Consider the following 22,081-nt stretch of genomic DNA (forward strand, 5'->3'; position numbering starts at 1 on the left):
GCACCACGCGGCAGGCCCCGCCGGGCCCACGCCAGCCGGGGCAGGCCAGGCGCCCTCCCCCCCTCGACAAGCCGCGCAACAGCAGCGGCAGGTGGGAGGCCCCAAGGCGCCGCCCGAATCAATAGGGGGGTGAGGGGGCGACGGACAAACCGCCGCCAAGCCCCACACAGCCGCAAAACGGGGGAGGGGGTCCCTAGCGCCGCCGCCGAAGGCCTCGTGGGCCCCCCGGCCAGGCTCGGCTGGGGGGAGGGGGCAGGATCACACAGGCCCCCAGGCCCAGCCGAGCCGATTAGGAACCCTCTCGGCTCGGATAAAGGCTCGGCCGAGGGCGGGCCGCAGCCGACTAGGCCCAGGGAACCACCCCCCCCCAAGGGAAGGAAAGGGACAAAATAAAAGGAAAGAATTAAAATTAAATAAAACTAAAAGACAAATTCAAGATCAACTTAACCGAGCAACTAGGGAGGTATAAGTGGGAAGGAAAGAAGGGATCAAATACGACCAAGCTCCTTTCGCTGTTTCTCCGGAGGTCCGATGCCCACAGATCAGATCCGATGTCCACAGCAAAAGAGAAAGAGAAAGCTGTGGACCCTGCTTATATATGGGGACTAAACCCACCCCTAAATTAGCAACATCATTTTTGCCCCAGTAACAACTTCAACCAATCTGCTCCAGCCCATTGCCCTTAATGGGCTGGTCACTAGCTGGGTTTTGTTTGGCCCCATCCGCAACACGTGCTCTCTCTTTTATGAGAACACGCTTTGCCGATCAGAAGGTCGGTGGTTCAAATGCCCGTGACGGGGTGAGTTCCCATTACTTGGTCCCTGCTCCTGCCAACCTAGCAGTTCGAAAGCACATCAAAGTGCAAGTAGATAAATAGGTACCACTGTGGTGGGAAGGTAAACGGCATTCCGTGCGCTGCTCTGGTTCGCCAGAAGCGACTTAGTCAAGCTGGCCACATGACTGGGAAGCTGTACGCTGGCTCCCTCAGCCAATAAAGCAAGATGAGTGCTGCAACCCCAGAGTCGGCCATGACTGGACCCAATGGTCAGGGGTCCCTTTACCTTTAGATCACATTCTAGTCCATTGGGTGAGGTTAATCTCATAGCCTATGGCATCCTCTCATTGTTTTTTTGATTATGTCGAGGGGGTTTGTGGGATTTTGGAGCAGTATTTTGTATATTGTGGATACCATACCCTTGCCATGTCCCTATGTTGTTAGGATGAGATTTTCGAAGGTTGTCAAAGGCCTAGTTGCTGCTGATTTTACTACTGGATTGTTTAAGAGCATCTTACAGACTTGAGCAAAAGTTAACACAATTAGAAAAAGGTGAGCAAATTGTGCGCTGTTTTCATGCAGCATTGTTTAATTTGTGGCCGATGCAGCTGTCGCTGGAGAAAAGCACCTCAGAGTCTGATCCTGAAGCCATAAGCCACCATGGACTTATGGTATCTAGAAAGATGGGAATAAATGGGAATGTCTTCAACGGTCAGTTGACAGGGAACTTTTTGAAGAAGCTGCTTTCGGTCTTCTCCATGACAATGCCTTTCACGCTTCTCCAGAAACAGACTGTCTTCAAGAGGGCCGGTATATAGCTCAACAAGTTTAGCATGCTAAGGAAAAGAATTCAAGCAATTGTCAATAAATAACAACATCACTGCCGATAATAAAACACTAAGAATTAAGCAACTATGAACTTAGGAAGTCCTTCGGGATTTGTACTTCTCTGGTTTTGCCGTTCGGTTCTTCAGTGTGTAAAAGCAGTATGAAAATCGCCAACAGAGATGCATCATATTAGGAAAAATCGCTTAGCAAAATGGTGTGAAATGAGCTTTATCTGCGCTAGAGTATATGAGAAAGCATGGAGTGAACTCCTTATTCTGTGCAGTCAACAGGAGACAGAATCAGAAGAAGAAGCCTAATTTGGGGAGAAGATCCCCACAGGGAAATTGCTTTCTTCAAAGAACTACGGTGTCACCAAAAGACCAACTCCAAACAGCCTTTATTTATATCTTAACATTGCCTCTGTGCTTTGGTCTTTGACATCTGAGATGTATGTTTTCAGGACCCGTCCTATTCCTGTGATTGTCATTTGCTTGAAAATGTTTTTAATACTGTAATTTAGATTGTAACATGCCCCAGGACCTTAGGACGAAGGGTGGGTAAGAAATAATAATAATAATAATAATAATAGTGATGATGATGATAGAAAAGTTATAATGGTGGATATGAGTGAACAATATATACATCATTCAACTTCCTGTATCAGGACATTTATTATTATTATTATTATTATTATTATTATTATTATTATTATTATTAATATAAAAGTTACAATGGAGGATATTATTGAACGATATATGCATCATTCAACTTCCTGTATTGGGACGCTTTTAACGTTTGACATTTTATTATGTTTTTATATGTGTTGGAAGCCGCCCAGAGTGGATGGGGCAACCCAGCCAGATGGGCAGGATATTAAAAAATAAAATGATTACATTTGAATGATATCTATGTTAATGAGGAGAAATGCTTTCAAACTGCAGTGACTTCAACAGGTACTTTGTCGATGCTTAGTACTTTTCAAAAATTTGAGTCCTTCTCAAAAGGAGAGTCTCCAAGGAATAAATGTATTACCCTTACCTTTAAAGCCATATCCCGATACTTCATGTCTTGTTTCCAGGGCATCACATAGAGCTTTGGAATCATTCCATGTCTGTACGAAAAGCTTGGCAAATGGCAATGAATCAGCCTGGAACATGACAGAGTTGGTTTTACACACACACACACATACACACAAACGCACATCATGTGGATGTTGTTATTTAAATACAGAGGGGGGAGACGAACAACACAGAGGAGAACAATTCCCTTCCTTCCCACGCCTAACTGAACTTATTTATAAAGTGCTATTTATATGACAAAAAGAACCAGCACGTGGTTTAGTCATGGAGGTCCAGTTGTTAAGAGTGTTGGACCAGAGTGGAAAGGATGCAAGTTCAAGTCCCCACTTGGCCATAACCTTGAGCCTGCCACATTCCCTACCACAGGGTGGTTTTGCGCATAAGCAGAGGTGGGGAAACTATGGGGTCTTTGGAGGAAAGGTTGTGCCTATAAATGGAAAACAAACAAATAAAGCCACATATTTACCCCTTTCCTTGGCGATGGTCCAGAATCAAATCGCACAGTTAGGAAAGAAGTTAACCAAAATATTATTCCCGGCCTGAAACCCTGTCAAGTTTTGCCAGTTCCTACATGAATCTTCTGGAATTAATCCATTTACTAGCCATGGATGTCTGCCCTTCGCATGATGTCAGGTGTAAAACAGCTGGGTGTGGCTTGCCCCAAATAGCTTGGCAACCCAAATTTGGTCCATGAGCTGATGGTTAACCCCCTTTATGTTATGCACCAACCTGGAACTAAAGGAATATCCGCCCCATATGTTGAAAGCACTGTGATACTATTTCAAACTGTCATGGCTTCCCCCAAAGAATTCTGGGAGTTGTGGCTTGTGAAGGGTGCTGGCGGGTGTTAAGAGACACCCCATTTCCCCTCACAGAGCTTCAATTCTCAAGAGTGGTTGAGCAATCAAGCCCTCTTCCCAAGGAACTATAGTTCTGTGTGAGGGATAGGCAGTCGCCTAACAATTGTCGGCGCCCTTAACAAACTACAGTGGTACCTCTGGTTAAGAACATAATTCGTTCTGGAGGTCCGTTCTTAACCTGAAACTGTTTTTAACCTGAAGCACCACTTTAGCTAATGGAGCCTCCCGCACCACCACCACCCCGCGATTTCTGTTCTCATCCTGAAGCAAAGTTCTTAACCCGAGATAATATTTCTGGGTTAGCGGAGTCTGTAACCTGAAGTGTATGTAACCTGAAGCATCTGTAACCTGAGGTACTACTGTACAACTCCCAGGATTCTTGGGGGGATGGCATTGATGTTTAAAGCTGCACCATAAAGCTTTGAATGATGAGTAGATAGGGATAGGATTGCACAATCAGCCCGTTTTGGCAGGCCTGCTTTATTGTTAGTGAACTGGAAGAAGCAAAGATGGCCAGTGTCAAAGCAAGGATTCTTCAACATCAACTTTGTTGGACTGGTTGTGTTGTTTGGATGCCTGATTACCATCTTCCAAAGCAACTACTCTATTCCGAACTGAAAAATGGAAAGCGTAATGCCGGTGGTCAACAAAAGAGGTTTTAAGACAAGGCAAATATATAGTATAAACACAGACAATTGGGAAACACTGGCCTGCGAGCGCTCCAGTTGGAGACAGTGGCGTAGCGTGGGTTATCAGCACCCGGAGCAAGGCAAGTAATTTGCGCCCCCTAACCCATGGATTTGCGCCCCCTAACCCGTGGATTTGCGCCCCCTAACCCGTGGATTTCCCTAACCCCCAGATGTTGCACCCGGTGCGGCCGGCCCCCCCTGCACCCCCCACGCTACGCCACTGGTTAGAGAACAGCCTTTACCAAAGGTGTCATGGGCTTTGAAGAAGCTCAAACTCAGGACAAGAAACGTGCTAGAGGAAGGCACATTTGGCAAACCCTCACCGTGATCAACTCCAGCTTGGAAACCTAGATCCCCACTGTGGAAGGACGTGTGGATCCAGAATTGGTCTCCACAGTCACTTACGGACTCACTGTTAAGACCGTGTTCATGGAAGACAATCTTACTCGGCTACGAGTGATCACCAAAGATTATTAATCTTTAACATCACAACTTTCCTTTCCAAAAGGGTTTACTGTGCTAGCTAGCCCATGGGGGCGGGAGGCTACCCACTCCTGAATGCTCCTGCTGGAGATGAAGTCTCTCTCTTACCCTTTCAGGTCAGTATTGACTGCCTTTGAAACCAAATTGGGATTAGAGTCCTGTCCGGGCACAGCATTTGGGTTACTCATGCTGCCGCCGTTGTCACTGCTGCTTCTCTGGGCTGAGATCTGTGCAAACAGCCAGTCCCTGTGTGCGCCTAGGTGGAGATTATGATGCACCAGCCATTGTCAGGCTGATGACACTAGAGCAACAACAAGGGAAAATGTAATTTAAGAAATATCGGGAAGGGATCAGGTCCATTTGAAAACGGTGTGATAAGATAGATGTAGAACATCATCATGATACAACTTCATGAAAGCGGACGAAGTTAGAAGGAAAGGCATTAATTAGGTTCCCTGGAGAGTCGCAAATACTTAATCAAAACTGCTTGAATTAAACTATTCCTGGGAGTGTGAAGCTGTGGCCATGCCGACTACTGGTGGTTAATAAAAACCCCATGCGATACCACCTAGGTAGGTAAAGGGACCCCTGACCATTAGGTCCAGTCGTGGCCGACTCTGGGGTTGCGGCGCTCATCTCGCTTTATTGGCCGAGGGAACCGGCGTACAGCTTCCTGGTCATGTGGCCAGCATGACTAAGCCGCTTCTGGCGAACCAGAGCAGTGCACGTAAACGCCGTTCACCTTCCCGCCGGAGCGGTACTTATTTATCTACTTGCACTTTGACATGCTTTCGAACTGCTAGGTTGGCAGGAGCAGGGACCGAGCAACGGGAGCTCACCCCGTCGCGGGGATTCGAACCTCTGACCTTCTGATCGGCAAGTCCTAGGCTCTGTGGTTTAACCCACAGCGCCAGCCGTGTCCGCGATATCACCTAAACAGCACCAAATCCAAGTGGAAGCTGCAAAGGAAGTTCCTCTGCCTTTGGTGCAGTTTGAATTTGGCGCCTTACACTGTCAGCCACATCCCGGCAGTGATCAGAAAGACTGAAGAATTCCTGTTACAGATAGGTAGCCGTGTTGGTCTGCCATAGTCAAAACAAAATAAATTTTTTTAAAAAAAATTCCTTCCAGTAGCACCTTAAAGACCAACTAAGTTAGTTCTTGGTATGAGAATTCCTGCTTGCTGTTTCGCAACCCCACTTCTCCAAAGCGTGCCTTCTGTAAGCTGGGAAAGGGGCCTCGGTAAAACTATAACGGTAAAGGAATGATCTTAATGTTTATGTTTCTCACCCTCGACATCATACAATAGCTTGTTTGGCTGGTTCCCCACCCCTGCTGGATGTCGGGGCTGGAGTCAGGTCCTCAACCAAGCAATTACTCACCAGAGGCCGGTGAAGTATGTGGGATGTGATCCATGAGAGGCAGTCAAGTACAACATTCCTTGTAATGCTAGAGAACACATGCGGGGGAATGTTTGGTCTAGCCAGTTGAAACTTCCTGTTTCTCCTGGCTGGAGCACCCTTCCTTTTGCATATGAAAGAAGGTGGGCATGACCTTACCTGTCCAGGTAATAAAAGGAGTCGCACCCCCCTCTCTTTTTTCACCTCCTTTGTTTGACCAGCTTTTAGCTAGGACTGCTCTGCTAGCTCTCAGCTAGCAGGAGCACTGGGATTATTCCCCCATATGGGGTAGATCCACATGTACATATTTGTAACGAAGTCTGCTTTCAGGAATCCAGCTGTGAACTGATGTGAGTAAACTTCTTTTATCATATTTGAATAAGATCGTGGAGTCTTTATTTTTTTTTAAGAGGGATTCAAGGGAATTTACCAGGAGCGCACAATTCAATCTGAGACAGATTGAATTGTATAATAGTGAGAGGCTCACACGAGCCTGCAGCCAGTTATCTGCTGTGCGTGAGAAGGGGAATGTAAACTCTACTAAGTAAAGGAACTTGCTAGCACAAGTTAGGAAGGATATTAACAAACAACATATCCTCTCCTGCCACCCTGAACATTCCCACAAAGTTAACTCTTCCTTCAAGCAAACCACAGCTCAGGTCTAGCGCCCTCAGCAACTCTTTCAAGGAGTGTCTTCGCACAGCCACCCTCTGCTCAGACTGTTTCATTTATCTGTGTGTTCCAGGAGACCAGTGGAGAGGGGAGCTGGTCACAGCAGAAGGGGGAGACTCCCTGGATTCTTCAGCATCCCGCCTCCACTCTGCCTCTTGGTCTCCCTCTGCTCCAGCCTCAGAGTCTGAACCGCTCTCTACACAGCCTCTTCCTGCTCACTAAACCCCATTGCCTCTTCTGCTGCTGACACCTCTTCTCAGTCTGCTCCCTCTTCTCCCTCTGAACAGCTCACCGTCATCCCATCACCAATTCCCTGGCTCTGACCCAGTGGCGTAGCGTGGGTTGTCAGCACCCGGGGCAAGGCAAGTAATTTGCACCCCTAACCCGTGGATTTGCGCCCCCTAACCCGTGGATTTGCGCCCCCAGATGTTGCGCCCGCCCCCTGCACCCCCACACTACGCCACTGCTCTGACCCTCTTCTTCCCTAGGGGGTTCCCCAGCTGGTGCCTTCTCTGCATCCAGTCTGTGACACTGGACTAGACGGACCTTTGGTCTGATCCAGCAGTGCTCGTTGTGGGTACCCGCATGCTCCTTTTCTACAATGCATTTGAATCATTGGATGCAAACCCATTCAAATGCATGGTCTGGTGAAGGAATCTGGGTAGCTGAGTTATGAAGAGAAAAACTCGGGTGATATCAGCTTGTTCCCCTCCTGGTCCCTATAACATTTCCTGCATGGACTGGATGCAATGGTGATTGCATGAGTGACCCAAGTACACTTGCTTTTTTTTTACTAAATATGCACGAGGAATTGTCCCCATCGTGCTCCCTACCGGGATCAGACCACGGCCAAGAGGTGCTCTTTGCTTAAGGAAAAAACACACAATGGCCAGCCATGTGATTCAAGTCACATCTAGCTTGCCCTTAGAAGTCTGGCAAAGCTGACGGTACAGGCTCCTTAAGTATGTTTATATCCGTAGCCTTAATCAATTGTATCTTCTATAGTAGTGGCTAAAAATCTGTTATTTTTATCCTGCTCACTGTATAAAATGCCATAAGAGACATTCACGCCTGAAGGGCTCACGCTCCAGAAACTAAGTAGATAAAATGGGTGTGCTAAACTCGAGCAAACGACAAGACAATATTGATCCGTTCCACAGACAGAGGCCTCCGGCCATCACCTATTTTATCAACTTTTCTTCCCCCTTTTGATCCCCGCAGCAATAGCTTAAAGAAGGATTAAAAGAATTCCAGGGCAATATGGTTCCCTTTTAAGTGCAATGGGAGTTTGTATTGTTAGTTTCCCTGAGTACACCTGTCATGTCAAAAGGACTGCAAGGCAATAAAGGGAGACTACAGGAGTATGGGAAAATAAAATTTTGCCAAAGGCAGTTAAGTGATCAAATACTTTTTGACACAACGGGGGATTGAAATATGTGTGCTCAGTGCCATCTTCTCCTGCAATAACATTTCTTACAGTGATTCATTCTGCAGGTTTGAGCTGAGTAGTCAGGTACTCACAGAAACAGCATTGGAAGTGAAGCGTCCATACATTGAGAATAAGCATACAATGCTGATTATTCTTGACTCCATAACCCCAACGCTGTGCTGTTTCACTTCCTATATTGTGTTTTAAGCCTCTTTCAAGCTCAGGGGTGGGGTGGGGTGTTTAGAAATTAAACATTCGGTACACACCAAGTTTTATTAAAAAAATCAAACTATCTTTTAATTCCTACAACTGAACATTAAACCATACATGAGAAACTCTGCTTTTGTCCTCTCAGAGTCTTTACAAATGGGATATTTGCATGCCTATCATTATGGCTCAGGCAAATGTGTTGCTAGATTTTAACTGTTAAATCCCTTAAAGGAAATTATCTTAAACTGTGATGGAAAAATCGGGGATTTATATGTTCGGCCTCAGTTAAATGTTAAAATATTAAATAAAGCAAAAATAAAGTGCTCTTGGCAACTGCAGATGGCAAAATAGTTTTACTCCAATTAAGTAGTCTTAATTAAGAAACAGGCTGCGGGGGTGATTCTTTTAGACTTCCTACACTCAGCATAAGGTTGCTAAGGATGCAGACTATTAACAGCCTTGGCAAAGAACCCTACTTTACCAACACTGTAATGGTGTTTAGCGCAGCATTTCAGATAGTTTTCTAGCTAACAGCCTGTTTTCATGTGCATATTCCCCGAACAGCAGAGGATTGTAGTCCCTAGGATGTTAAGGACTAGAGTTGCAAACTACCGATTAATAAATAAATGGAAAATTACCAAGGCCACTGCAAAAGGATGTCCAACTTGAAGTATATGCAATAGTTATCTTTAAAGTACAGTACAACCATCTTATAGGTGAAGTTTGAATTCTCTACAATACGGTTTGAGAGAGCAATCCTTTATTAGCTGGCAATAACATGTCATTGTTTCCACATCCGGAACAGCAGTTTTAACTTAACATTTTGGAATGAAAACACAAAGATAAATTGGGGTTCTTTCACATAATACCCCATACGCGTGTGAGGTCATCTCGGATACCAGATACTAAGAAAAGAGCATTTCTATCCCAAGAAATTTAGTTACTGTGGATATCTTTAGCCTTGTTGATCTTTAATGATCTATTGATAATTGGTATACTTGTTATTTGAGCAGCAACTCACAAAACAATTAAGTCAGTGTAGTCAAGATTTAAGGCAATTTAGTGCCATGAATTTTCAGCGTAGGTGATATGCAGCAGACTGTTAGACCCTCTGAAGGCTATCAGCAGACCACAGCCTAAGCCTCAACAACCCTTTCGTGAAATTGTTGGGCATTAACACAAAAATACAGAGAATGAGCCAAAAAGTCAGCCTGGAAAAGTTCAGAAGGGCTTTTTTCACCCGACAAACTGTACTGTGCACAACTGCCGTGTACAACACAACACTTGCATGTAGCTAAACTATGCAACTCAGACCCCCCCCCCCGAGATAATGAAGCAAACAAAAATATGCATTTAGAAAGAGAACTGTAGTCCTAAATGGTAACCAAGAATCTTGAGTCTGGCCTACTGGGGGCTGCAATTCTGTACCCAGTTACATTGTGTTCAATGCCCAACAGATTTCAGTAGTAGTTAAGTACATGTAATTTGACACAATATCACACCATTAGCACAAAACTCATCAGCATAACTAAAAGTGTGGTGCAGTAAGTCCATTTGTCTTACTGCACAATATTCAAAAATGGGATGAGAGTTCTGCATATTTTTGCATCTACTGCTTCAGATAGGAAAAAAAAAGTCCAGGTACCTTGTCATTAAAACAAAACATAAATCTGAACATTCCTTACAATCTTCTAGAGAAAACAGTCTCGTGGATAGTAATGCACATTCAGACAAAGGACACCCAATATCTCTGCACTGCATTCCTTCCTATTATTAATGCTGCACCTAAAGAGACATTTTCAGTAATTTGCAAGCATTTGGAATACCGTATTAGAAAAATGTTCCCAAACTCTGCAACCATGAACACCATGCTTATTATAAATGCTTCCATGGCAGATTAAATGTCCAAGTGTGGTATGTCACTTTGTTGCATATTACCTTTAGTTAAATAATACAGAAAACATTTCTATGCAGTTAGCAGGCGCCAGACATGAGCCTTACTCTGGAATGAGAATATTCAGTTTTGCTCTTACCTAGAAACTATCCCACAGGTGAGGGAACAAAGCCTAACTAGGTGCTGAGTTATATAACAAAGGAGAGAGCGGATCAAAGTATTTTCATGATCTAAATCAAACTGAAAACTCAAGTATGGACACTAAGTTAGAAAACAAAGGCCCTCTTCAGTATACAACCATCACCACTAATGAAAACAAGACGTAGTCTTAATATAAAAACTGCAATTTAATATATCTCACAAAAAGCATGGTCTCTCAAGTACCCGATGCATTAAAAGAGATCCACGTCGTGAGTGTGATCAATTTCAATAGCATCTTCAGGATCCAGTTTCATTTCTCCATGTCCTTCCTGCAAGTCATCCAGTGAAGCCAATGCCTCATTTGTATCACTAGCAAAAGTCTCTCTCGAGGCATCATCATATTCTTGAAGGTTGAGCCCTTTAATAGCTTTCTTCATCTTTTTCCCCAGGACTTGAATTCTCCTCTTCTTTGCTGCTTTCTTGTTCTCATACTCCTTCTGGTTTTCAATATAGAAGATTTCCTTCAAAGAGAATGTTAAACACTCCATGAAGTGCTGAGGAATAATAGGCAATGTCACCTTTCAGAAACCACCACTTTCCTCCGCTAACCTTTAAACTAGAGATGAAAGCTAACTGTATGACAAAAGAAGAAAAATCTCTTTTGAAGAATGCCATATCCTTTCAAATGCTGCTACAGAATATTTGAAAATTAAGACTTCAGCTCCCTAAAGTGAGAGAGGTGCTCTATTTTAAATAGCTGCAAGTCTGTCTGCCCAGAATACAGAAACAGCTGTTTCTGAAGCCCATCACCGCTACAGTCATTTGTTACATATTTTGCAGTTTGAAGGAAGATTTCAATTTTATGATTTCACTGATTTACTAATAGACTAGGGGAAAAACAGGGAAATATGATGACTTTTTGGATTATGAAAAAATGTTAGGGGGTATTTTTTTACTGTCATGTTCTTTGAAGAACAAACCTTCAGAAATACAAATGCTGAGACTGCTAAAAAGGCCTGAGGCCATCTTGTCTGTGAGTCCTGGAAGTCCTGGAAGTCCTGGAAGACCCGTTCCCTACCCCTGCAGATTTTTTTGTACCTAGCCTGGGAAGGTGGGGCCCAGACTGACTCCAGCTACAAAAGCTGAGGGTGCTGAACAAACTCTTGGGCTGGGGGGGTTGTTCAGGGGGGGAGTTGTTTGATGGGATGGAATGGTTGTTACTCTTCTTGTATCTAAATAATGATGATAATAATGAAGATATTACTACTACTACTACTACTACTACTACTACTACTACTACTATTTTGCCCATCTGACTGGGTTGCCCCAACCACTCTGGGTGGCTTCCAACACATATAAAAACATAACATAATATAACATCAAACATTAAACACTTCCCCATACAGGGCTGCCATCAGGTCTCTTCTAAATGTCAAATAGTTGTTTATTTCCTTGACATCTTGATGGGAGGGCATTCCACAGGGCGGGCACCACTACTGAGAAGGCCCTCTGCCTGCTTCCCTGTAACCTCACCTCTCGCAACGAGGGAACCAGCAGAAGACCCTTAGAGCTGGACCTCAGTATCCGGAATGAATGATGTGGGTGGGTGGAGGCTGTTTAGGGCTTTAAAGGTCTGCACCAACACTTTGAACTGTGCTCAGAAAGCATACTTTTAATAAGAATATTAAAAAAGGGATCTTTAAAGAACAGCTGGCTTAACAAGCTGTCCATTTTCTACTTTAGAAGATGTATAAATTGAAATCAGAAGTCAGCGAGAGGAGATATAATTTAAACATCCTCATTTAACATTTGCTTTTCAAAGTAATCTAAAAATGTGCTGTTTTTAAATGGTTTACATATATTATGTTATTTACCTTGATTTGTTCTCCAGTTACACTAGGTGTGTTTTTCAGCAAGTTTAAATAAACTCCTCCTGGTGTTCTTCTTCTAGTGCCATTCTGCATAATGGAAAAAGAAAACTTTTTAAAGCTTTCTATAGACATAACAGCTGCAATCCTATACCCTGTTCAACTCAATAGGACTTGCTGCTGTAAATATGCTCTTCCTCAAAAACTCAAAATATTTCTAAGAAGTCGTGCACAGAACCCCTGGAGCAAAGATCATGTCAAAAAATTTTTGTAACAGGGCTCTATATTTGTTAAAAGATTAAGTATGTAGGCTGAAAAAGCAATTATTTCCTACCACTATGAAAAGGCCTCCATTTTGTTCCACTTCAGCCGTTTCCATCAGTAGTTCAATAGATTTTTTCTTCCCAATGATTTTCACAACCCGTACGATCAGATCCTTCTTTGGCTCACAAAGCCTAAAAGGAGAACGGAAATTCTATGAAATCTGGAAACCATTGCATTTTGTAACCTGCTTGAATGACAAAACATAATTATGAACAAATGTACCCACTGTTACAAGTTTAGCACTATCTGACACTCGCCTAGCGTAGCTGTAGTGAAGACTCGCTGTGCTGAGTTTTGGGAAGAAGGGTGGAATATATCTGAATTGGTAATATTTTTAAAAACTGAAATGTCAGCCTATACTTTCTACATTTAATTTCCCTTGACCTTACTGCTTACCGTCACTTACTCCCCCAATTTTACACACCCAAAATTATCTTTAGTCCTTTGAATATGGTTTAAGAATGTTTTCAGCTATTGGGAATTTCAGACAGACACCTATTACAACTGAGTATTACCAGCTATCAAATTATGAGGGTAAAGAATGGTCCAATGATAATTATATGGTCTAGTGGAACTTTTTACCTTGAAACTTTAATTTTATAAAGTCTCATTCTCTGGAGCCTAAAAGCATAGGATGCACAATGGCTAATTTGCTCCAAATTCCACATGGGACAGCTGTGCCCTCTGCAACAACTGCAAACCAAGCAAACAGAAAGACTGCATCGTCCACAGCACCTGTTGGCCTCATAAGTATCTTCTAAAAAGGGGGGGGGGCAGGGAACCATCATGTTCTCTTCCTGACAAAGTACAAAACTGCAAAATTTTACAACTGTATCAGTCCAAGGCCACAGTGGGAAACCAAAAGCACACAGCCGATAAACCAGAATTAAAAAGATAATGCCATTAAAACGTTTACACATGCACAGACCCAATAATCATGACAGACAAACTGTAATTCTGTTTGTTCACATTACTTTTGGTTCCTTTTGATATAAATTCATGCTTTTCTCCAGTTAACCACCACCCTGGTAATTTCACAAACCCCATGCAATTGTCTAGGACACAGATTTGGTCTAAAGAGGAGAAAACGAGATAGTACCAAAATGGGTCCAACATGCATTCCTAACTTCTCACAGTGGTTTTTTAGTTGTGTCCGATTATTGCTAATTGAAATCAAGATATATTTCAAGCATACTCTATGGCTGTGCAGCGGAGGGTGCCACACAATTCATATGAATAGCACGCATTCTCAGGGTGAGTCTAAACAGCTGGATTTTATCAGTCCTGAGGTTTCTGTATAGTGCAGCGGGGTTGTACCAAGTAATTCTTGGACGGCTATATAAACCTGTAATATTTTGACTGAATATCTGGGCGACTAGGAGACTTCATGCAAATAAACATTATGAACTGGGGTTCTGCTTTGGGGAAGGGCTGTAGAATATGCTTAGTATGCAGAGGCTCCCAGGTTCAACTTTACTCACAAGATCAAATTATTCAGTCAGTTTTAGGTAGAAGCCAAAGCATTTGTCCGTCCAGTCACCAGGAATTGAAACAGAAACCTCAGAACTCTGATTTCACACAATGACTAAAAACGTTGGCAGGTGGGAGCAGCCAGACTGGCTCAGTCACAGAAACTGCTTACAAGGGTACCTGCATATTTTGCTAAAGACTTGGTTTCTTTTTAAACGGAATCTCAAGGATCTGGTATCCCTGAGCCAATGAAAGCATGGCACCTGGTTGGTCACCTGGTAATAGCTTTTCTTTAGTACCGTTATCTTTTAAAAAATAAAATAAACACCCAATGTCCCTCAAGTTTTGTTATTGTGTAAGGTGACATTTATTGAAATTCTGACGAAGGTGTATTAAAAGATCAAAATCTTACCGGTAGGCAATTTCATCTGCCACTTTTTCCTCAGGATCATCCTCAGTAATTTCATACCTCCCTTTGTAATTCATTTCTTGTCTTTCACCCAATCTGTCCTTAACAGGCCGTTTCCGTTTCAAGAGGCCTTGTCCAATTTCCTCCTCCTCTTCCTCCTTTGGCAATGTCTTTTTGTCATCCTGCATATATTCATCTAACTCTTTGTCTAATGCTTCAGCCACTTCTGGCTCAGATTCTTTCATCAGCTTTTTCGCCAACAAGTAATTGTAAGTCTCTGATGCCCGGCTTCTATCAATACTTCCCTCCATCCCTAGAATCCCAAGTTCTGAGGCCACTGCATCTTGGTTCTGCTCCTGAAGCACTGCACCCCAGATGTTGTTGATCTTTTTACCCCCTACAGTAATCTGTTTCTGAGGGATCGGACCAAAATTGAAAGGTTCTGGTTTGGCGGGAGGAAGATTCGAACATTTCTGTCGCTTCCGCTTCCACAGACAGCTGTCTTCATCTGAATCTGAGAAGCTCTCGTCACTGGAGTCCAAACTTTTGGTTGTGCGGTAAGGGACACTTGGTGCACAGGGGGGAATGCCAGTTGGAAAAGATCTGGCTGAGTTGATATCGTGCTGTTTCTGAAATGTAAAAAGAAAGAAAGACGGATGTTTGCTGCCGTTGTTAAAAAAGAAACATTTTATTGTGCACTAATTTGCCACCTTATAGGGGATTATTTTGGGTGCAAAACTTCCCAAGGCAAACTAGAGTGTACTAAGCCTCCTCTCTCATCATTTTACTTTTGACACTTGCATGCTGCTCAATAGCATGTTTCTCTGGGAAGCTTACAATAAATTAAAATAAGTTCAAAACAAAACAAAAAACCAAAAGCTACATAAATGCAAACACAAAACTCATTGCACCCCCAAAATCAAAACAAAGATTTAAAATTGTATTATCCACAAGAAGAAGACAGGAACTAGAGCAGGAAAGGCTTGTGGTCCTCAAACAGGATACACAGTCTTTCAGGAGAGTAAAAAAAAGGGGGCGAACACCCATCTGTCCAGGTCCCCACTGACATAGGATCTGAGCCCATCTCTCTCCTCTCAGTCTGACCATAGGCAAATTGGAAGCAGGGCGGTGCCAATATTCAATTTAGAGCCTCTGACACTCCGCTTCTTGTTCATTTTCTCCAAGCTTCTCATGTGTATCAGCATGCCAAATAAGAATGAATCGCTAGAAAATTGTGATGAAGACTCAAGGCAAAGCTCAGTTCCAGTTCTCTCTCTCTCACACAACCTCTTTAACCTTTAAGCGACAGTACTCCAATTTGAACGGAGCAGGTATTGAATTTCAAAGTGACTTACAGTATTGAATAAAGAATCAGCTTTCACCCCCTCCTATCCAACTGGTCAGTTAAAACGTTATAAACTTCTGAGTACCATTCCAAGTGCACGAGAACAGCCCTGCTAGATCAGGCCAGTGGCCCATTAATCCAGCCTCCTGTTCTCATAGATGGATGCTCTTCAGAAACTGGCAATCGGGACCTGAGCACAAGAACACTCTACCGGACTGCAGTTTACTGGTGTTCAGGCGCAATACTACCTCCAACAGTAGAGAGAGAACGCAGCCATCCTGTTTAGTGGCCATTGCTAGTCTTCTCCTCCATGAATTTTGTCTCAGCTTCTTTTTAAAACTATCTAAGCTGATAGCACCGGAACCCTGTGGGAGCGATTTCCATAGCGCAAATATTCCCTGAAGAATTACTTAATTTCACCTGATTCTTCTTGCATTCAGCTACATTGGATGACCATGATTTCTAGTACAGTCATACCTTGGGTTGAGCGCTTTCGGGTAGCGCTCCGCGGCAACCCCAAAATAACAGAGCGCATTACTTCCGGGTTTCACCGCTCGCGCATGCGCAGACGCTCAAAATGATGTCACGCACAAGCGCGGAAGTGGCAAAACGCGACCCGCGCACGCGCCGTCGCATCTTACATTCCATTCAGGATGCGAACGGGGCTCCGGAACAGATCCCGTTCGCATCCCGAGGTACCACTGTACTATGAAAGAGAGAAATGTTTCTCTATCCACTGTCTCAATCTAGCAACATCTGAGGACCCAAGGCTCACGCACACTGGGTTAGAACATTTTTGCTGCTCTTGCACACTTCTAGGCACTTTTATTTGGAAGGAAACCTCCTTTGAATCATTGGAACTTTCATTCAAAGAAATATGTTCATTGACTGCCCTGTAATTGGCTTTGGCAAGTTAGGCCTTAATCTAACTTTTTTCATGACATAGCTTTAAGGTTAAAATACCACACTGATTTGTGGCCTGCTCTTCGAAGCTCAAATAAATTTGCCCACCACCAAGCTTCCAAGTACCTAAGGAGGCTAAAAACCGCAGAGGATTGGTTTAAATCATCAGAGGGGAAATGGGCCAATTGAAAAAACTGATTTAAAATGGGAAATTAATGCATTTCCAGGCAAAGTGTGCATATCAAGTGATTGCTGCGATGATTAGAACAAATTGGCTGGAAACTATTTAGAGTCTTACAAAACCCAGAAGCATACAGTAATGCGAACCTTACCCTCTGCATGCATTGCAGAATCTTATCTGCTTAACAAGAAACAAATTTCTGTTTAGCTCTCTGACTACACATGCAAGGACACAAAGTGTAATCACTTTCTTGAATGTTAAGCTCTCAATTCCACAAACTATTATTTGCAACTAGGTTCAAATTAGTAAGACTTAACAAGTCTTGCTTCCATCCACAACAGAAGTTGGCTACCCCATTATTCCTATGCTGTAGGCACACTTGTCACCCAATAACATAGCATGCGTATGCACAGCTGCTTTCTTGGCAATTCCTATTTCTCTTTGTGACAGCTTGCACAAAAGCACAGGATTTGTGTAGAGTCACAGGGGGAAGAATACCGGGGTCAATGAGGCTCCTGGGCCCCCTTACTGGCTTTGCCCCTGCCCTGTGCTGATATGTGGGTCCCAACTATTTTCCTCTTGGTGAAATGCTGCTTTCAACTTCTGCTTTTATTTTATCAAATTTCAAATGCTTAATAAATTCACTTTTATCTAAAAAACACACACCTGTTTTGATGTACCCTACTGAAAATTCACAGCCCAGATTCCTAAATGACAATACAGCGTTAAGTAAAGAATGTACGTCTTGTCTCTTTCTGACACCTGGAGGAGCTTCAGAAACTTAGCTATTGCTATGTATCATCTGGAAGGTTTACATATAAACACAGCATATATATATTTCACCTATTAGATATACTATGAGAATTTAGACATATATTGCACATTTGCTCTTTATTTGGTTCACTTCAGCAACAGAAGGCTGCTTTCAGACTATCTTGGTCACATAATGAAATATTTAACTGTGCTGTGTTTGAAGGATATCTGATAGTGTGACCAGCACATTTCAGCATACCAGCACATTTCAGCAGAGCGTAAATTCTTGAGTTCTACTGCTGCTCAAGGCCTCAGTGTCACAGTCAGATTTTAGGGGAAATGTTGAAAGCTCAAACAAGAGAAGCACCCCATTTTTGTTATCACAGAGCATTACCCAGTGTTGTTTTACAAAAACCTAGCATAGATACATGCATAGAGACTAAAAAGACAAATATAATAAGCAAGCAAAGTGAGCACATTGCAGTTTTAAACGATTAGGTGGGGAACCTGTGGCCCTCCAGATGTTGTTACACTACAGCTCCCATCAACCTGATCATTCACGGTAATAACTGTGGCTGATGGGAGTTGCAGTCAAACAATATTCCTTCGTGTAAACATGCTAGCTTTCTAAGGAGGAGGGCAGAATGAAAGACTAGGAGAGGTAGAATAATACACCACTGACTCCACTTTAGCCACCAGCCCAAAAACTATCAGTGTTATGATCAGCTTACAGCAAGTTGCCCTTACAAAGTGTAAACATGCATGTGGCTATCTGAAAGGCCCACACTGACCTGACTTTCTAAGAGGAAGAATTTTCAGTTTAGCTACTGTAGTCAAGGTCTGCTTTGTATTAACAGTCCTCAGCAAGTCTGGCACCACATTTCCACTGGGCTAGCTCTGCCTACAGCAGAACCAGGTCAAAATTTTGGCGGGAGAAAGGAAAATTGCTAACATTCACAAAAGGTTCAAATAATAGGTCTTTCAAGTGCAGCCAATTGAGCTTTGATGGGCTTGGGCACAGCCTTCTAGGTGCAGGCAGTAGTCATCTACATCATCTGGTGCAGGAATGTATGGCCTTTGTGGTGCAATCTAAAAACACCCATACCCCGACACCCCAGCTTGTGTATAAAGGTTCATTCAACAAAGCGCAGCAGCAGCTGGTTTCCACAAATGGGTGTGGGAAGAAATGGCCATGAGTCCAAAAATTTCACAGCAATACATTGTCTGAATTTGAGTGCATAGATGTTATCAGTCCTCCTCCAGCCTCTGCCCATCCCCAGGTACCAGGACCACTTCCCATAGCCAGAAATGTAGAAATACTATGGTCAGACTTATACACCATCTTCCACATGTGGCATAAAGTATACATCCATAAGTAAACACGCCTATTTCTACAATCCTTCCACCCTTTTCTGAGGCTGAAAGCATGTAAAAACTGAGTACATGCCTACGGAATATCAAATGTATCTCACTGATTTCTACTGGATGTATAATATTTCTATGCTGAGCTTTGAAACAGTGTGGATCCTCACAAAAAATAGCATCTTGTTAGTTTTGATATTTTATGTAAAATATATAAGAGTTCTACCACATTTTTTACTTAGCCATACCAGAAGTGATGGTAATATAATGATGAGCATCATTTGCTCTATAGAAACTAGCTGATAAGTCCACAAGCTTGGAAAATGAATGCAGATTTCTATTTATTTTAGTTCCAAACACACGTCAGCTGACCAATTTGGCGTATGCTGAAAGCTTTGGTTGAATACCTTTCAGGAAAGTGAATCTCCTCTACGTCATGACACCTCATTCTCTTTTCCTATCTAATGATAGACAAAAGCAGCACAGCCCTAAACATACAAGCCAAACTTTGATACAGAGGTAGTTTGAACGCACTGTTTGAAATCTCTTTTAGGATCTGTATACAGCACCCCACATCTCTACTAGCACAAGGAGAATTTGGTGGCAATCTTGCTAAGAACAGTTAATGCAGACAAACACTAACTATAATAGTTTGTTTTAAGTTAGAAAGCCAAACATTGTTTTAAGTCAGAAAGCCAGGTCAATGTGGCCCTCGAAACAGCCACACACAGAGTTGTTCCTTTCAAGTACAAACTGCCGTAAGTAAATCAAGAAGGCTTGGTCTGAAAAAAGAAAAAAATTAAGACCATGTCTGCTTCCATATATCGTTAGAGAGCCATCACTGTCTAGTGCCAAGTGTCCCCAAAACAGAAGTCCATAGATGGGCCCACAGAGGCCTAGTCTGGCACCCACAGGTTCCCCTTGCTTCTGCTGAAGCCTGAAATAAACATTATATTGTTGCCAACAGAATAGGATGCAGAGTGTGTTTGGTTGCAGGAGATTTGTGTGGCGGCAGCCCATGGCAGTTTCCCTGATTTACAAATGTTTACGCAGGCCCCCAAAGTTTGAGGACTCCTGGTCTAGTAGAGACACCTAGATATGGATCAAGGAGAAATGATCCCAAGGTGGTTCTGCCCGGCTTGGAGAGGGAGGCGCAAGGCTCAGATGAATCCAAGATCCGTCCTGCCACCTTCCCAATGCCCATCCGGCTTTCGTAAGGAGCCAGGAGGGCTCCAGCATCCCATCCGAGCCCTGGCAGCTCCTTCCCAAAGCCCGGGAAACTCCTGACTGGCTTAGGGAGGGAGGCGAGAGGCTCACACACACAACATCAGGATATCACACGCATGACGTTGCCTCAACCCCCTCGCAACCTGGCACCTCTGGTCCGCAACTGCTCCTCCATGGAAAATTTCACCCCCAGTTTAAGGCAGGCACCCCCAACCTTCAGCCCTCCAGATGTATTAGACTACAATTCCCATCATCCCTGACCACTGGTCCTATTAGCTGGGATCATGGGTGCCATTTAAGGTGCTGTTAGGGCCTCCCAGCTTCTCCATCTCCTGTTTCTAGGCGTCACTTGCACATGGCAAAACGGGCGACCCCAGGATCTCCCCGGCGGGCACCTCCCGATGGTGGTGACGTCAGACGCCATCCCGCCAGCAGCCCGGGGCAAAATGCGCCTGGCGAATTTCGAACGCCACCGACGGGCTCCAACGAACGTTTACCGGGAGCGGCATCTCTTGTCCTGTGCGGCCGCCGCGGAGGGAAAAGCGAAACGCAGCGGGGAAGGCCGCAAGCCGGGGCCGCCCCCTCGCTCGCTTCGTCGCGGCTTTTTCCTCAGGAAAGAGAGCGCGGAGCTGCTCTGGGCCTCCGCCGCCCAGGCGGACCCGAGCCGCCGGGGAAAGAAGCGGTCGCCGCCGGGCAGCGGCCTCACCTGTGGGGGGCTTCTGGCGGAGGCGGGCATTTCGCAGTCGGAGTCCGAGATCTCCCCGTCCTCCTCCATCCCGCGAGCCTCCAGCGCCATCTTTCCCGGCTCCTCAGCCAGCGCGGGAGGAGCGCGCGGGAAAAGGCCCGGCCTCAGCCGAGCCAGGACTACGGCGCCCACAATGCTTTGCGCCGGGAGGGGCAGCGAACGGCGGGACCAGCCTTCCGAGAGGCATGCCGGGACTTGTAGTCCGAGCCTTGCCGCTTTCGTCGCTGTGGGAAAGACTACGCCGCCTGACCTGAGAGGGGGAGTGGCAGGGGGGAAAGCAATAGAGACTACGCGCGTGCTTTCGTAAAGCAAGGAAATGTTTAATAAAGATTATATAATTAAAAACAAAAACCAGGCACACGCGAACGACAGATACCGAAGTGTAACGGACTCAGCGTGACCCGCTCCATATTTCCTTCACAAAGATGTAAGGGCTAAATGTAGCTCTATGCATCCATCTAGGAACAAAGACACTGGAAGAAGAGAAATGCCGAGAGAGAGATGTTAAAAAAAGTTGGATTTAACCATACAGCATACCCTCCAACATTTCTCCGATGAAAATAGGGACGTCTTATTCTATTATTGTTGCTGTTAGTTTTTTTATTATTATAACAATAACCGTGGCTGGGTTGCCCCAGCCACTCTGGGAGGCTTCCAACATACATAAAAACATAATAAATATTTTAAAAACTTCCTTATCCAAGGCTGTCTTCAGATGTCCTCTAAAAGGTTGTGTGGTTATTTATCTCCTTGGCTCAGGGGTCACATAACTTAACACCCTCTAATATTTCTTCTATTATTATTATTATAATACACGTGACTGTGTTGCCCCCAGCCACTCTGGACAGCTTCTAACATATATAAAAACATAATAAAACATCAAACCTTTAAAAGCTTCCCTATCCAAGGCTGCCTTCAGATATCTTCTAAAGGTCATATAGTTACTTATTTCCTTGGCTCGGGGGTCACAAAATTCCATAGCCTCCAACATTTCTCTGATGAAAATAGGGACGTCCTATTCTATAATAATAATA

The 22,081-nt window shown here is 44.0% G+C and overlaps 2 protein-coding genes across 3 annotated transcripts; both read right to left on the reverse strand.

Moving 5' to 3' along the window:
* Nucleotides 1-1,344: 1,344 nt before the first annotated feature.
* On the reverse strand, nucleotides 1,345-6,145 carry SPMIP10 (sperm microtubule inner protein 10). Its single transcript, XM_081930825.1, has 4 exons — nucleotides 6,097-6,145; nucleotides 4,823-4,970; nucleotides 2,642-2,750; nucleotides 1,345-1,611 (listed from the first exon to the last, which is right to left on the reverse strand). The coding sequence occupies exons 1-4, from the start codon at nucleotides 6,128-6,130 to the stop codon at nucleotides 1,405-1,407; spliced, it is 498 nt and encodes a 165-aa protein (XP_081786951.1). The 5' UTR covers nucleotides 6,131-6,145; the 3' UTR covers nucleotides 1,345-1,404.
* A 3,023-nt stretch (nucleotides 6,146-9,168) lies between these two features.
* PHAX (phosphorylated adaptor for RNA export) lies at nucleotides 9,169-21,177 on the reverse strand. Of its 2 annotated transcripts, none has more exons than XM_081929481.1 (5): nucleotides 21,009-21,177; nucleotides 14,535-15,160; nucleotides 12,663-12,783; nucleotides 12,335-12,418; nucleotides 9,169-11,014 (listed from the first exon to the last, which is right to left on the reverse strand). In XM_081929481.1, exons 1-5 carry the CDS (start codon nucleotides 21,096-21,098, stop codon nucleotides 10,712-10,714), a joined length of 1,224 nt encoding a protein of 407 aa, XP_081785607.1. In that variant the 5' UTR covers nucleotides 21,099-21,177; the 3' UTR covers nucleotides 9,169-10,711. The 2 variants fall into 2 exon arrangements, with proteins under 2 accessions (XP_081785607.1, XP_081785606.1); XM_081929480.1 differs by having other exon boundaries at nucleotides 9,169-10,981; nucleotides 21,009-21,172.
* Nucleotides 21,178-22,081: the final 904 nt, after the last annotated feature.

The sequence above is a fragment of the Podarcis melisellensis genome (genome assembly GCF_964234715.1).
Source record: "Podarcis melisellensis genome assembly, chromosome: 11".
Taxonomy (NCBI): Eukaryota; Metazoa; Chordata; class Lepidosauria; order Squamata; family Lacertidae; genus Podarcis; species Podarcis melisellensis.

Excerpts from the sequence above, each read along its gene's own strand:
- PHAX (XM_081929481.1), bottom strand. The coding sequence starts at position 21,098 with ATGGCGCTGGAGGCTCGCGGGATGGAGGAGGACGGGGAGATCTCGGAC. Across the intron at positions 15,161-21,008 it reads CCGCCAGAAGCCCCCCACAG|AAACAGCACGATATCAACTC; the intron begins GTGAGGCCGCTG and ends TTTACATTTCAG. Across the intron at positions 11,015-12,334 it reads TAACTGGAGAACAAATCAAG|CACTTCATGGAGTGTTTAAC; the intron begins GTAAATAACATA and ends ATTATTCCTCAG.
- SPMIP10 (XM_081930825.1), bottom strand. The coding sequence starts at position 6,130 with ATGGATCACATCCCACATACTTCACCGGCCTCTG. Across the intron at positions 4,971-6,096 it reads ACATACTTCACCGGCCTCTG|GCGCACACAGGGACTGGCTG; the intron begins GTGAGTAATTGC and ends ATCTCCACCTAG. Across the intron at positions 2,751-4,822 it reads GTCAATACTGACCTGAAAGG|GCTGATTCATTGCCATTTGC; the intron begins GTAAGAGAGAGA and ends GTCATGTTCCAG.